This window comes from Dromiciops gliroides, chromosome 2 (assembly GCF_019393635.1).
Source record: "Dromiciops gliroides isolate mDroGli1 chromosome 2, mDroGli1.pri, whole genome shotgun sequence".
Classification (NCBI taxonomy): domain Eukaryota; kingdom Metazoa; phylum Chordata; class Mammalia; order Microbiotheria; family Microbiotheriidae; genus Dromiciops; species Dromiciops gliroides.
In genome coordinates this window covers 427775675-427791446 of record NC_057862.1, presented here as the reverse complement: position 1 = coordinate 427791446, position 15772 = coordinate 427775675, and the positions used below count along the sequence as shown (strand labels likewise).

Genomic DNA, 15772 nt, shown 5'->3' with positions numbered 1-15772 from the left:
GTGCTGTATAAACATTCTCACATTTATCCTTACAGCAACTCTGGGAGGTAGGTGTGCCCAGGGTCACACAGCCAGCAAATGATGGATACCAAATCTGAACACAAGTTTTCCTGAACTCAGGTCTACCGCTCTATCTATTGAGTCACCCAGCTGCCTCAGAACCTAGGCTGTAGAATACCAGGGTTAGAAGGGCCCTTAGATCATAGAACAGAGTGTCACAGATGCTCTTGGAACATAGGACCTAGAACATCAGATTTGGAAGAGACCTTAAAACACAGAACAGAAAATATCAGAGCTGGATTGGCCACTGGGAATGTGGAAAGGCTCTTAGAACAAAGAATACAGAATATTGGAGCTGGAATGGACCTCGGAACGCAGAACACAGAATATCTGAATTTAGGGCATAGTAACAGTGGGAATCCTATAGCTCCCATCTCTATGATGAAACATTAAGCTCTTTTCTCTCAACAAACCTGTGAGGTGCATAGAATGCTGGAGCTGGGAAGAAGACTTTAGAAATGATTTAGTATAACGTGTCATTTACCAGATGGGGAAATCAGTGCAGAGGCCCAACGTGGGGGAGGGGTCAGACAGTGGGAAGGTTGTGACTAGACAGGGTCTGGCTGGGTCACCCTAAACTCCCACCCCACACCCCCTCCAAAGCACACATACTCAGTGCCAGGACCAATATTGGGCCCAGCAGCTCCACCCAGCCTCTTTAAGAACACCCCCACATCAGGAGTTCTTCTCTATCCTCAAACAGCTCCTTTTCTTTCCTACACTGAAATATTTACATGCCAACGTTTTAGGAGAATAAAATATTTAAACCTGTCTTGTAGCTGCGAGGGGGGTGTGGGGGGGAAGCAGCTGCTACTGCTCGAAACTGGTGTCCTGCTCTGATATTATTGAATCTCAAGAGAGCCGGCAGCATTACATACTAGGGCTCAGGCCTTCAAGAACCTCTCCTGTGACCCCAGTGGCCCAGAAAGCACTGGGGCAAAGGTCTCTTCAGCAGCCCTAGATGCTAATCTATATGTCTTTGTTTCTCAGAGCTTGGCTACTGCCTTGGTCTCCTTTCTTACAATCTGCTAAAAAACCTCTACCCTCATCCCCCTAAGCCCAAGCAGCTCATAGTTATAAGTCTGTAGCACCTTTTATCCCATGCTTGGGGAGCCCTGCAAACGTTAATACCAGCTGCCTGTGCTTTGGAGCTTTCATCGGCTAATTATATCTTTTATCTCCTGGTGCTTATTGTCTTTAAAAAATTTTCTTTTTAAAGGAAAATGCAGCTCTATTCACAGTCTAGTTTTTCTTAGCAAATAGTGCCTCCCTCAAAAACCAGATCTCACCATCTCTGCCACTGTAGCTTTCATGGATGGTGAGCCTGTCCAAATATAATCTGTCCAGAGTTCATGGTCACCTAGTAGCTAGTTTCTGGGCTAGGCCTATTAGAAAAGGGCAAGGGGGTTTCCTAAGGTCATTCATTAGCCAGTAGCTAGCCTTAGAGCAGACCTATCTGCTGTAGTGAGTGACATTAGATGCCTTTTTTAGAAGGGTTGAATTTTTGCCTTAAGGGACCACAGAAGCCATCTAGTCTAGCTTCCTCATTTTACATAGGAGGAAACTGAACCTCAGGGAGACTAGCAGGTGAGCATCAGAGGTGGGATCTGAACTCAGCTCCTCAGACTCCAGAGTCACTGCTCTTTCCAACATCCCCCACTGCCAAACCCAACCCTTTAATTTTACAGATGAAGAAACTGAGGACAGGAGAAATTAAATTGCCTAGGTCACATAAGGAGTAAACAAGAGATGCAAGATTCAAACCCAGTTCCTCTGATTGGAAGTTAAACATTTTTAATCTACTGTTCCACATTTTCTTGCTTCCCATCTAGTTTTACTAACCCTGAAGGGAAAATCTGATTGGGGGAACAGCCCAAGAGTGAATGGGCCTGGAATGCAGTGGAAGGACTGTGAAGTAGAAAGCCTTATACAAATCCTGAAAAATGAAATGCCAAAGCAGCCAAATGACATGCAAGCTTATCTTCCCCTGTAGTCTTTAAAAATGAGGGACTTAGGGGTAGAGATGTGCTAGAGTCAGCTCCTACTGGCTCCAGAGAGCAATTGTCAAATTTTCAGTGTGAGCATTTGCACTTTGAACATCATTAATGCTACAAATCAAGGTTTGATTTATTAGTTGTGATTATATAGACTTAGGAAAATATTGGACAAAAATGTTAATAATGCTGATTAAAGGGGCAGCTAGGTGGCACAGTGAATAAAGCACTGGCCCTGGATTCAGGAGGACATGAGTTCAAATCCAGCCTCAAATACTTGACACTTAATAGCTGTGTGACCCTGGGCTAGTCACTTAACCCTCATTGCCCTGCAAAAACAAAACAAAAAACACAACAACAACAAAAACACCCAATGCTGATTAAATTTAAAAGTATGTTATATGTACTTTTTTTTGGATGGGGGGGTGCCCTATTGTTAAACATTCACCAGCATCCCTTCTTAGGTCATTTGTAGTCTCTTCCAGTAATGTAAGGATGTTATATTTCCTGCCCCCATCTCTCAAAACTCATTAGGAAGAAGGGAAAAGACCATTAGCTGCTCTACTTTTAAAAATGTCTATTACCCGCCTCCTTTTCCCCTAGAACCTGTTGCTTCCTGATTGATTTCTTAGGGTTCTGAGACAGAGGTCCTCATTCTTTTTCCCTGAGTGCCCTCTGTGCTCCCTCCCCAGTTCTCTGGAGAAGCCTCTGTGCCCTATTCAAAAATTCTAGGCTGACCCTTTGGTCTACTAAGCAGAGTAGTGGCCATCCAGGAGCAGAGAGCAGGTTGAGATGCTCATCCTGGGATGGGCATCAGGAGATGGAGTTTGATTACTGTTTTTGCCAGTCACAAGTTGGGTAACCCAGAAAAGTCATTTCCACTCTTTGACCCTCAGTTTTTTCCTCTATGCAATTAGCATTACATGCAAATGAAGTGTGGGACCATGGAAAGAGGACCAAAGATGGTGGTTTGTAAGAACTAGGATCAAATTCTAGTTCTGCTCCTTTCTGCCTGTGTCTGACCCTGGACCAGTGGCCTCATTTCTCTGAGGTTCTGTTTGCTTGTCTGTAAAACAAGGGATTTGCATTAGATCACCTATTGGGTCCTTTCCAGCTCTAGCCCCTGTGATTTATGAACACTTGCCTACCTTACAAGAACATTTGTGATAATCTGCTGAAACAGTGGGCATGCTTTGAAAAAAAAAATATTGGTTTTCATTAATAAAGCATCAGGTACTCTGCCACCTTGAGTCTATATAAGCTTCTTGTGAGTAGGTCCTGTGGGTTCTCTTGTCTTCCCCATAGTGCTTGGATCTGATTAGGCATACAGTAAGTTCTCAATAAATGCTTGTTGATTGGGAAGTGTTTTTTAAAATTATTCTCCTTTGGGGCAGCTAGGTGGTGCAGTGGATAGAGCACCGGCCCTGGAGTCAGGAGTACCTGAGTTCAAATCCAGCCTCAGACACTTAACACTTACTAGCTGTGTGACCCTGGGCAAGTCACTTAACCCCAATTGCCTCACTAAAAAAAAAAAAAAAAGTATTCTCCTTTTTCCTCCTCAATTATCATGAGCAAAGACAGATCAGAAGGAAGGAAATTCATATTATTTAAAAAAATATAGGATCTGAGATTTCATCTATATAGGGAGGAAATTCCCTCTACCAGTGTAGGTTAGCATGCCCTCTGAAGGTTATGGAATTAGAGATCTGCCTAGAGCACTGAAAGGGTAAGTGACTTGTCTAGGGTCACCTAGCCATCATATGTTAGAAACAAAAACTTGAGCCCTGAACTTATGGCCACCTATCAACTATGACATTTTGCTTCACCCACATTTTTTATGAAAGTAGCAATAACCCAGCCCATTAAGTGATGTCTACCCTTCTTCCTCCTCTGCCATCCCCCATTCCCCTTAGTCCACTTGGATTCAGTCTGGTTTAGCTTTTGGTGATCAGGAGGGTTGCGGTTTTCAGTTGGAGGAGGCTGATAAGAGAGGTGGCTGGATCTGAAGTGGCTAGAGTTCCTTCCCTCTGCTTCTTGTGCTGAATAGACACATTCCTTCCAGGGGCTCTGTTTATCAGGGATGAAAGCCTGGCTAGCCAACTTAGAATTCTTTGCTTTTTTATTTCTGTCTCAGTCTGTGGGAGAATTAGGTACCCAATAAGTAAATACAAAGCATGCCAAGTATGTGCAGAATTCTCCCTCTTTTTTCATATTTTGTTGTTTTAGCTATTCCACAAATGTGACTGTTTTACTCCCCAAATTAGTCTGTAGGTTCCCTGAGGGCAGGAACTATGTCTTCTCCTTCCTTCCCATATGGTTTCTGGTATTCATTTCTAGGCATCCCATTTTAGCACAGTTATAGACAAGACAGAGCATTCCCTACAGGGAATGACCAAGACAGTAAGAAGAAGGGGAGACCTTGCCAAATGAGAATTAGTTAAAAAAACAACAACAACCTGGAGGCATTTAACATTGAGAAGAGAAGGCTTAGGGGCTATCTATAAATAGTTGAAAGGAGGCCATTTGGAAGAGGTACCAGCCTTGACTGGCTTGGGCCAGAAGAGAGCAAATCTCAGAGCAATGCATGGAACTTTTAGACAGGAATTTTCATCCAGAGCAATAGAAAATCTTTCCAATAATTTAAACTGTCTCAAAGCAGAATAGGCTGCTTTGTGAGATGGTGAATTCCCCATCATTGGAGGTCTTTTTTTTTTTTGGAGGGGGATGGAGCAATGAGGGTTAAGTGACTTGTCCAGAGTCATACAGCTAGTAAGTGTCAAATGTCTGAGGCCCAATTTGAACTCAGGTCCTCCTGAATCCAGGGCTGGTGCTTGGAGGTCTTTGAGGGAAGCCTGGATAGCCATTTGTCAGGGATATTATATGCTATTAGGATTCTGAGATTCTGCAATTCATTAACTCCCAGCCAAGAGGACAGAGCTGAGGACACAGTGGGTGTTCTGTACTGGATAAATTGAATTTAGGGATCCTGAGAGTATCAGGAAAGTACCTTGATTCCCCCCCCCCTCTCTCTCTCTCTCTCTCTCTCTCTCTCTCTCTCTCTCTCTATATATATATATATATATATATATATCTATATATCTATATATCTATATCTATATATATATATATATATCAGGGGGGTAGCTAGATGGCGAAGTGGATAAAGCACTGGTCCTGGATTCAGGAGGACCTGAGTTCAAATCTGACCTCAGACACTTGACACTTACTAGCTACGTGACCCTGGGCAAGTCACTTAACCCTCATTGCCCCACCAAAAAAAAAATAAAAAATATATATCATACTTTCTATAACCCCTTTATCAAGTGACCAAGGCAGAGCTAGAGACCTATAGAATATCAGGGTTAAGAGATGATTTTAGAGTTCAATGTAGTCCAAATGGTACCTGCACAAGAACATACACCTGTAGTAGGCTTCATGACACAGTGAACAGAATACTAGATGAGATCAGAAAGACCTTGGTTTGACTCTTACCCTAGACAGTTAATAGCTATGTAACCTTGGGCAGGTGAAACTCTCAATCTCTGTTTTCTTATTTGTAAAATGGACATTATAATAAAAGCACCTAATTCACAGGATTGTTGTAAGGAACAAATGGGATAAGATAGGTAGATAGAGATAGATAGATGATTGATTGATTTTGTTAACCTAAAAGCACTATATAAAATTTAACTGTTATTATTTTTATTATCAATGTAGTTATGCTGCTATACAAATGCTAGCTATTCAGCCTTAGAGATCTCCCAGAAATCAACCTAGAGATCTCCAATGAGTGAAAATTCACCACTTTCCCAAGACTGTCCATTATATCTTGGTGTGGCTCTAGTTGTTAGAAAGATTTGCCTTACATTCACATCAGCTTCTTTTAATCTTTTCCTCCCTGATGCTACTTCTACTGTATGGGGCCAAGCAAGACAAGTCTAAGTTTCTTCGTAGAGGTGAATCCTTCAGCTTCCTGAAGGCATCTGAAGGACTGACTGATTGATTGAATGACTGAGTGTTTATTATGTGCAAAGCACTGGCCATGCAAGTGGAAGAGCTAGACAGTCCAGGATTTTCAGGACCTCACATTCTAATGGGAACAATAACACATCTGGAAGGTTTCAGCTACAAGTCAGATGGAAAGATCCCATAGTCCTTAGGGTGCAGCAGCAAAGCAGATGTTAATGTCATTTCCATTGATAAAATCATATCAGTTTTTGTTCTTGAACCATTTAACAAAAATCTCGGTGGTGAGAACTGTCCTCTCTGGGTCCTCAGGAGTTGTGGCTGTAGTACATACAGGTGCTGCATCCCTCATAGGAAAGGACTGGGCAGGGCTGGAAGCTGTGCCATTCTCAGGCTCTTGTGTTCAGAGTCCTGGCCTGTCTTCATCAGAGTCTGGAGGGGTGTGACAGTCAGGGTGGTGGTGGTGGTTTGACTTGTCCCTGCCTCAGGATGCCTCACTGATTCAGCTAGGCCAGATTGCCTGCCCCTTGGGGAGCAGTTGGCTGGCAGGGGCCCATCTCCCTGGATGATGGCTGTAAGGGCTAGGCTGGAAGAAGGATCAGTGGTCTGGGGAATGCTGCCACTCTCAGGCCTCTTGTGCCCACCTCTCTGTTGGTAGCATCTACACTATCTTCCCTAAGTCTTCTTTTCTCAAGGTGAAAAATGCCCAGTCTCATCAGTGGCTCTTTCTATGGTATGATGCCTAGTTCCCTCATCATCTTAGTTCCCCTTTTCTGCAAATATTCTAGCTTCTTAATTGCTGCCCTAAAATGTGTGGCTCAAATGACCCGACTAGGGATACCACATTGGGATGATCACCTCCTTTATCCTGGATGCTTCCTCTTTTTTCTTTTGATATTTCCTCTCTTGATGCAGCCTAAACCTGTGTTAGCTTTTTTTTTTTAAAGTACTGGGTCATTAGGATTACAGATTCAGAGTTGAAAGGTCATCAAGTCCAGCACCCTTATTTTACAGGTAAGGAAATTGAGGCCAAGTGAAGTTAAATAACTTGCCTAGGGTTACACAGCCAGTAAATAGGAATCAAAGCTAGGCCTGCCTCTGCATTCTATTCCCACTATGTGGCACTGGGTGGCAGAGGGAGAACTGGGCCTAGAGTTCAAATTTGACCTGAGATAATTACTGGTTTTGTGTGATTCTGAGTAGTCACTTAACCTCTACTTGTCTCAGTTTCCCCATCTGTAAAATGGAGATAATTAATAACATCTTCCTCCCATGACTGTTGTGAGGATCAAATGAGATAGTAATTATAAAGTACTTAACACAGTGCCTGGCACATAGTAAGCATTATGTAAATGTTAGCTATTATTACCTCTCTTAGATCACATTGTTATTTCATTTTGAACTTGGCATTCACTAAAAGCCCCAGATCTTTTCCCACACAAACTGCTGTCTACCCACACCTTCCCCTTTTCTGTACTTGTAGAGTGAATATTTTGAACTAACGTTCAAAGAATGCATCTACTCTGAGCCTTAATAGAGAGAAATGACATCTCCTGACTACTAAAAAACTGGAATCGATTATTCAGAAGCCATTTACTATGTTCAGAAAGCCTTTGTGCTTGGGGCTCTGGAAGGGTCAAATATATGACATGGCCCCTACCCTTACTGGGCTTACAATCCAGTTTGTAAGGATATACATGTGAAATGATAATTCCAGACATTGTTCCAATGGGTGGGACAGAGTTTTACATTTTGGGACATCAGTCTCTGAAATTTTTTGATCATCCATCTCTATGAGTAAAAAGAATTTTGAGCATGCACTTCTAATATGTGTATATTTACTTATTTGCAAATTATATACATGTACAAATAAATGTATATATTATAAAAACAGACACAAAACAGACATTTAAAAAGGATGAGATAAAGATGAAATAATATTTAATCCTGGAGGTCATAGGGAGCTACTGGGGTTTGTTGTCCATGGGATGATATGAACAACAGATCACTTTGGCAGTTGTGTGTAGGATGAAGAGAATTAATGTGCGGAGAGGCGGAGAGACAAATTAGGAGGCCAGTAATAGGGAACAAGGGCCTGAACTAAGGAGGTAGCTGTGTGAGCAGAGGAAAGGGGATGGATCCAGAGATTTTGTGGTGGCAGAAATATCAAGATCAGGGCAGCTAGGTGGTGCAGTGGATAAAACACCAGCCCTGGATTCAGGAGGACCTGAGTTCAAATCTGGATTCAGACACTTGATACTTACTAGCTGTGTGACCCTAGGCAAGTCACTTAACCCTCATTGCCCCACACAAAAAAAAGAAATGTCAAGATCAAGCAACTGATTGCATATATATAGGCCTAAAGGAGAGTGAGGGGTTGAAGATGGCACTGCAGTTGTTAATCTGGAAGGATGGAGGGACAGTGATCCCAATAACAGTAACAGGGAAGTTTAGAATATAATAATATCTCCAGTGCAGATCACAACACACCCACAGTTGCTTATTCTTTTTTTTTTTTTTTTAGTGAGGCAATTGGGGTTAAGTGACTTGCCCAGGGTCACACAGCTAGTAAGTGTTAAGTGTCTGAGGCTGGATTTGAACTCAGGTACTCCTGACTTCAGGGCCGTTGCTCTATCCACTGTGCCACCTAGCCGCCCTGACACAGTTGCTTATTCTATAAAATTCACTCTGTTTTCCTAGAAATGAGAAAAAAGGGGAGCAGGGCTTTTGCTCTCTGTTGCCCACCCTTCTGGGGGTCCCTGCTGCAGCTACAAGGGGACCTAGGAGGCAGGGTCAAGGGGAATTTTTCCAGTGGCACCTGAGCAGCTGTGGCTGTGGGTACCCCACAGTGCTTAGGTTATGACTGCCTTGAGGGGCTAATACTGAGGCTCAGAAAGGTTAAGTTGGGAGCTTGCATAGCTGGAGGCAAAGGCAGACTGGAGGAGAGTTGGGGGATAAGGTTAGCTGTGATTGACTGTCATGTGGAAGGTGGCTTATAATGCATCTTCCCTTTGGTTGAACAAGTACCCTCTTGGGGTCATCCACTAAGGAGGGTCTACACCATGGAGATCCTTGCTTTGGAAGCTAAAGGAAAAAGAGATCCGTGTGGGCTGGGTGGTCACAGAAGATTGCATGGAAAAGGTGGTTGGGCTAGACTTTGAAGCAAGGTAGATGTAGAAGAGGAAAGAAACATGTCCAGGGGAGGAGATGAACAGAGGATTTTGATGCGGAATGAATCATCTGCTCCATGCCTTTTATTTTATGGATGAAGAAAAGAGGTAACTGGTAAGGTCCTGTGAGGTCAAGGTCACAAAGGTAGTAAGGAAATGTCCCAGCTGGGATTGAGCCCAGGGAGCCTGACTCTATTCATAAGTCAAGTTTAGGGGATAGTAAATAGATCACTCTGCTCCAGAGGGAGATGTTCTATGGGAGAGCAGCCCAGCAGAAGGGTTACTGAGAGCCTTTCCCTCACATGGCTTGTGCCGAGTGATTTGATTTTAGCCCTAGCAACTATGCACACATCTGGCTCCAGGCAGATTGGCCTATTGAGAAAAGCAGACAGGCAAGCTGTTAGATGGCATTAACAGCTTGGCAGGTACTGGTCCTGTTCTAAATGAGCCCTTAGGAACTGTTCCCACTCTAAGCAAAGGCTGGAGGACCACAGGAGGGAACCGAACAGCCTTATGGTAACACTTAGCTGGCCACAAGAAGGATGATGGCACTACCTAGGGCCCTGTTAACTTCCCGTGTAATAACATGGGATTAGTCACCAATTAGAGTCAGTCACAGCTGAAGCCCCTCAAATCTCCTGGTAGCAATGATGCCGGCATGCAATTGCAAGAAAACAGCATCTATGAGCCCAAGAGCCATGGAAACCATTGGTTACCCAGGCAATGCTAACTCAAGCCCTGCAGGCAGGGATGAGGAGTTTGAATTTTGCAACCTCTCCCTGAGACTTTAGATTGATGATTTAGAATAATAATAATTAAAGAAACCTGTTCTCTGTGTAGAAACTCATCATGGAACACTTTAGACAGACCACCTTTTGTACCCATGGTGAGTTTAAGAATTATAGAACCTGGAAGAACCTCAAGAGACCATCCATCACTACATGGGGAGCCATTTCAGCCAAGTAAGGATGGATCCTGGGGGTTCCTGGTGCACCCCCCCAAAGTCATCCATACTTTGTTCACCATGCCAGTGAAACCTCCTTGCCCCATAAAAGAAAGCACTGGGGATGTTTACACGGAAGACAAGAACAAAGGGGAAGATGGCATCATGGTATTTTAAACTCTCAGGGACCTTAGAGATAACCTAATGATGGTCATCTTCAACTGTTTGAATGGTTATGATACAGAAGAAGGAACATCTTTATTCTGCTTATCCCCAGGGGGCAGGACTTAGACCAATGGGTGGAAATTTCAAGGAGGCAGATTTTGTCCCAGTAGTAAAAAAAGCTGCCTAAAAAAATCCAAAATGGAATGGGTTATTGTCGGAGGTAGCGGGTTCCCCATCAAGGGATCATAGACTGAGGACTGGATTGAATAACAGAAGTCATCATGTCCAGTCCCCCTCATTTTCAAATGAGGAAATGGAGGTCCCAAAGGTCAGTGCCCAGGGTCACAGAGCTAATAAGTGTCTGAGTCAGGATTTAAACCTAGGTCCTCCTGTGCTGGGCCCTTTCTTCCATATGTCATCTTGAGAGAAATCTCTAAGTAAAAGCTCAATGACCGCTTGGAAAGGATATCGTAGAAAGGACTCCTCTTCAGACACAGGTTGGGTTGAACGACCTCTAGGGCTCCTTTGAAGACCCAGTGACTTACATGACAAGGCCAGACGTCCAGGAAACCCTGAACAAAACTGACATACGGCTAAAGGTTGTCTTTTTGGCAATGCCTGACATGGGAATAGACAGCTCTGCCTGCTCCAGTCTCATCTTTCAGTTTCCCCCTCGCTGCTCAGCTAGATTTGAAGCTCCTTCAGCTTGTATTTGTGTGCATTTCCCCTCTAACACCTAGCACAGGATGACATGTGACCTGCAAGAAGCTTGAGTTCTGCATTGCTATCCAACTTTCAGCAAGGTAGTTGCCTTCTCTGGATTTTAGTTTCTATCCATAAAATGGGAAGATTAGAGAAGATAGGGCAGCTAGGGGGCTCAATGAATACAGTACCAGGCCTGGCATCAGGAAGATCTGAATTAAATTTTTTTTTTTAGTGAGCCAATTGGGGTTAAGTGACTTGCCCAAGGTCACACAGCTAGTAAGTGTTAAGTGTCTGAAGCCGGATTTGAACTCAGGTCCTCCTGACTCCAGGGCCGGTGCTCTATCCACTGTGCCACCTAGTTGCCCCTCTGAATTCATTTTTTAAAAAAATTAAAATTTTTTTATTATTGAGAATTTTCCCCAAGTTACATGTAAAAAACCCCCAATTTTTTTCACATTGATTTTTAAAAACTTTGTGTTCCAAATTTTCTCCCTCCCTCCCTCCTCACTCCTTCCTCCCTGAGAAATCAAGCATTTCAATATAAATCATACATGTTCAGTCATGCAAAACATCTTCCTATTAGTCAGGTTGTGAAAGAAAACAGACAAAATAACTTTAGAAAGAGGAACTAATAAATAAAATTAAGCTTCAATCTGTACTCAGATACCATCAGTTCTTTCTCTGTTGATGGTTTGCATTTTTCATAATTCTTCTGATAGCATCCTGCTCATCATTTCTTTCAGTTACTATTGCTAACTGTCTTACCCTCCACCCTATTCCCTCCCCTTGATATTTACTCTATTTTCTAAAGAAGATCTGAATTCAAATCCAGCCTGAGACACTTACTAGCTGTGTGACCCCAGGCAAGTCATTTAACCTTGCTTAGCTCAGTTTCCCCATCTGTAAAATTAGTTGGAGAAGGAAATGACAAACCATTCCAGCATCTTTGCCAAGAAAACCCCAAAAGATATTATGAAGACTTGGACACAACTGAAATGACAAATCAATGACAAGAGAAGATAGCTCCCAACATCCTTTCCAGTTTAGATATTCTACATACTATTATCTAATATTTCATGTTCTGAAGACCCTTTGAGAACTAACAGTCAAAGTCCTAACCCTCAGTTTTCTACATCATTGTAATTTTCATAGTATCATCTTAGATTTAGACAAAGGAAGGTACCTTATAGATCATTCAGTGGGACTAATCCCCTGTTTTACAGAGGAGGAAACTGAGGCCCAGAGAAGTAAAGTGATGTGCTTAAAGTCACACAGATAGGTTAGTGGCATTGTCAAGATTTGAATCCAGGTCATCTGATTCCAAAGACAAGAATCCGGGTGCAGCCACGTGGTTCAAAGGATAAAGCACCTGCCCTGGATTCAGAAGGACCTGAGTTCAAATCCAGCCTCAGACACTTGATACTTACTAGTTGTGTGACTCTGGGCAAGTCACTTAACCCTCATTGCCCTGCAAAACAAGCAAGCAAAAAAACTGCACCATGCAGTTAGTTCTAACATTCCATCCTGTAGTAGTAGCTGCTCCTACTTTTATGAGGACACTAAAGAGAGAAATAAAGATCTGTGAATCTCCCTTCTTTACCGATTGTAGATGCTCATTAGTGTTGACTCTATTCCCAGAACTCAGTTTGTATTTTAAAAAATACACTCTGATGTTCCATCCCACCTAGCCCCGCTCAATTGACACACATTTGGATGGTAAGGGGAACCAGCCCAGTACCAGGAGGCTGTCATTCATTGGTTGAAAGCACAAATCGTTATCTCCTTCCTCCCCACTTTTCCCCTCAGTAGACTCTCTTAGGCTTCAGTAATGAACCTTTTTTTCTTTCAAAGGGTTTTCTGAGAGATCGTTCCATTAACATTTGCGTCTGTTCCAATTAACCATTCTACATCAAAGCCGCCATCCAGATTCTGTCAGTGTTTTCAAGGCCAGGAGGGAGAGGGGAAGGAGGAGATTGCAGAGTCTGATGGAAACTTCTGATCTCTGCTGAGAGATACATTGGGAACTAATGTGGTGAGATTTGTGGAGGAGGAAGACGAGGGTAAATGAAGGCATTGGAGATGATAGGGAGAAGTTTAGGGAGGAATATGTAGATCTGGGCATCTGTCTTAAAGGAAGCATTGTATTGTGTCCCTAGAATCCAAATCCTGGCCTGGGAGTTGAGAGCCCCTGTTTGTTTTTTGGTTATTTTCCCAACTTCCTCACTTCCTTAGTTGGGTGATCTTGGGTTAGTCAATTAACTTGTCTAGACATGTTTCCTCATCTGTAACCATTACCATGCTGTCTTCCTGTTTTGGAGGGTTGGGTTTTTTGTTTTTTGTTTGTTTGGTTTTTTTTTTGGTGTTAGCTTTGTTTTATTTTTATTTTTGTACTTGCCTTGTGATTTTATTGTGGTGGTGAAAGCCCAGTGTGGAAACTCCCTCCCACCAGTTTGGATCACAAGTTCATCTAAAGTAAGTGTCTGACCCATGTTCACACAGCTAGTTTGTATAAGATTTAGAACTTGAATTTAAATCTTCCTGTCTTTGGGTAGCTGGATAGTACAGTGGATAGAGAGCCAGGACTGATATCAGGAAGATTCAACTTCTCGAGTTCAAATCTGGCTTCAGATAATTCCTGGCTGTGTGACCTTGGGCAAGTTACTTAACACTATTTTTCTCAGTTTTCTCATCTGTCAAATGAGCTGGAGAAGGAAAATGGCAAACTACTCCAGTATTTTTTCCTAAGAAAACCCAAAGGAGGTATCAATGAGTTGGACACAACTAAAATGACTGAATGACAAAAACTTCCTGACTTTTAAGGCCAGCCCACAATCCCCTCTACCCCACCCCCACCCCAGCCTCTATGGCCTTTTTAACATTTTTAAAAAATACGTTTTTATTTATTTATTTATTTAGTTAGTTAGTTTTTTGTATCACCATAGTTTCCCCCAGTATCTTTCCCACCCCGAGCTATCCCATATAATAAATAGTATGTTTTAAGGACAAAAACAAAGAAAAAGATGAGTAAAAAATAAAAACAAAACCCCAGCCTAGCTGAGCAATACATCAAAGAAGTGCCTTGTACAACACTTGTGGACCTCCCACCTCTGCAAAGGGGTGTGGTGGGATTGTCTTACATCTCTTCTTTCAAGTCTGGCCTCTTCAAAGTGATAAATGGTAGGAAAGCTAGCTGGACTCTACTCTTTCCTGCTAGTTCCCTGCTCCCCCCCACCCTTTCTCCTAGAGAGACAGTAATGATATAATGGAAAGAGAACTGGAAAAATCAGAAGACCTGGATTTAGTCCCACCATTTATTAGCAGAGTGACCTTGAATCTGAGTCTCCTCATCTGTAAAAACAAGTCTCACAGGGTTATGAGAAAAGCATATTGGAAACTCTAAAACACTATATAAATGTGAATGATTATTCCTCCCTCTCTTTCCCCAGGGATTAGAATATTATTTGCCCCCAGTGGAGCTTCTGGTTTTGTCTGATCTTTGGAGAGCCATTCACCATCCATCCTTCACTTGGGCACTAATGATCACCCTTTCTTCCTGTGACTCAGGCGCTTTCACCACTCACTGACTGACAACCGCCTTTGGATCCGGGAGCGGAGTCATGAATCATATGCCAAGAATTACTCTGTCGTCTTCCCCCACGATGAGCCACTGGCTGGCCGAAATATGAGGAGAGACCCACTGCATGAGGTATGGGATTGCCATATGGTGTGGCATGAGACAGTAGGCTTAGGAGTCAACAGACCAAGGTTCTAATTCAATCCCTGTCCCTAACTGGATTTGTAAACCTGGGCAAGTCCCTTCCCCTCTCTGGGCTTCAGAGGGGCTCAATTCCTCATCCACAAAATGAGAAAGTCCCTTCTAGCCCTGATCTGCTGTGCCTATGATTTTGTGACTCTGACCAGGATCTTCTGATGATTAGAAAGTAGAGAGGTACAGTAGAAAGGTGATTAAATTTAGAGTCAGAGTTCAAATCCAAGCTTTGCCAATTAGTACATTATCATGAGAAAACCACTTTTTCTTTCCAGGCCTCAGTTTCCTCATCTGTAAAATGACAGGGGTGGAAGAAGGACTAGGTGGTCTCTTTGGTACCTTCTAGTGCTAAATCTCTGATCTTCACTCACCGATCTTGTGGGGGATATGATTTCTGATCACCATCAGAATTAGGGTACAAAAGTTATTCAACTTTGTTATAAATCTTTAACCCATTTATTGATCTAGTCATGTCACTCTGCTCGAACATCTTCATTGGCTCCCTATTGCCTACTGGGTAAAGTTTAAATTCCTTTTCCTAATTGTCAATGTCTTCCACAATTTGAATCACCCTATTTTTCTAGCCTTTTCTCTTAAAACTCCTTTTGACATAATTCCTTGCTATAGCCAAACTCTACTCCCCAAACATGCTCTTATGCCTCCATAGCCCAGTCTGCAACATTTTTCTTCCTCATCTTCACTTTTGAATTCCTGTTCATTGGACCTGCCCTTGGGACCTCCCTGATGTGCTAACAATATAATTGAACACCATGATACAGTAGAAAGAATGCTGGTTCTAGACTCCAAGGGCCTGATTTCAAGTTCTGCCCCCTGACACTTCTTGTTGACCATGTGCAAATCATTCAACCTTTCTCTGGCCTTTAGCTTTCTCATTTGGAGAAGGGGATTAGACTAGATGTTCTCTCAGGTCCCTTGCAGTTATGAATCTGCTTCTATAATCCCATAATACTGCATGGGGCAGTTGTCAGTGTTTGTTTCT

The 15772-nt window shown here is 42.7% G+C and overlaps 1 protein-coding gene across 1 annotated transcript in view; it reads left to right on the top strand.

The window, feature by feature from the left end:
• The window catches only part of SARDH (sarcosine dehydrogenase), a 145519-nt gene that overhangs the window by 32242 nt on the left and 97505 nt on the right, over window positions 1-15772 (top strand). The window contains 1 exon segment of the mRNA XM_043989221.1: window positions 14568-14709. Within this exon segment, the coding sequence (XP_043845156.1) occupies window positions 14568-14709 (142 nt within the window).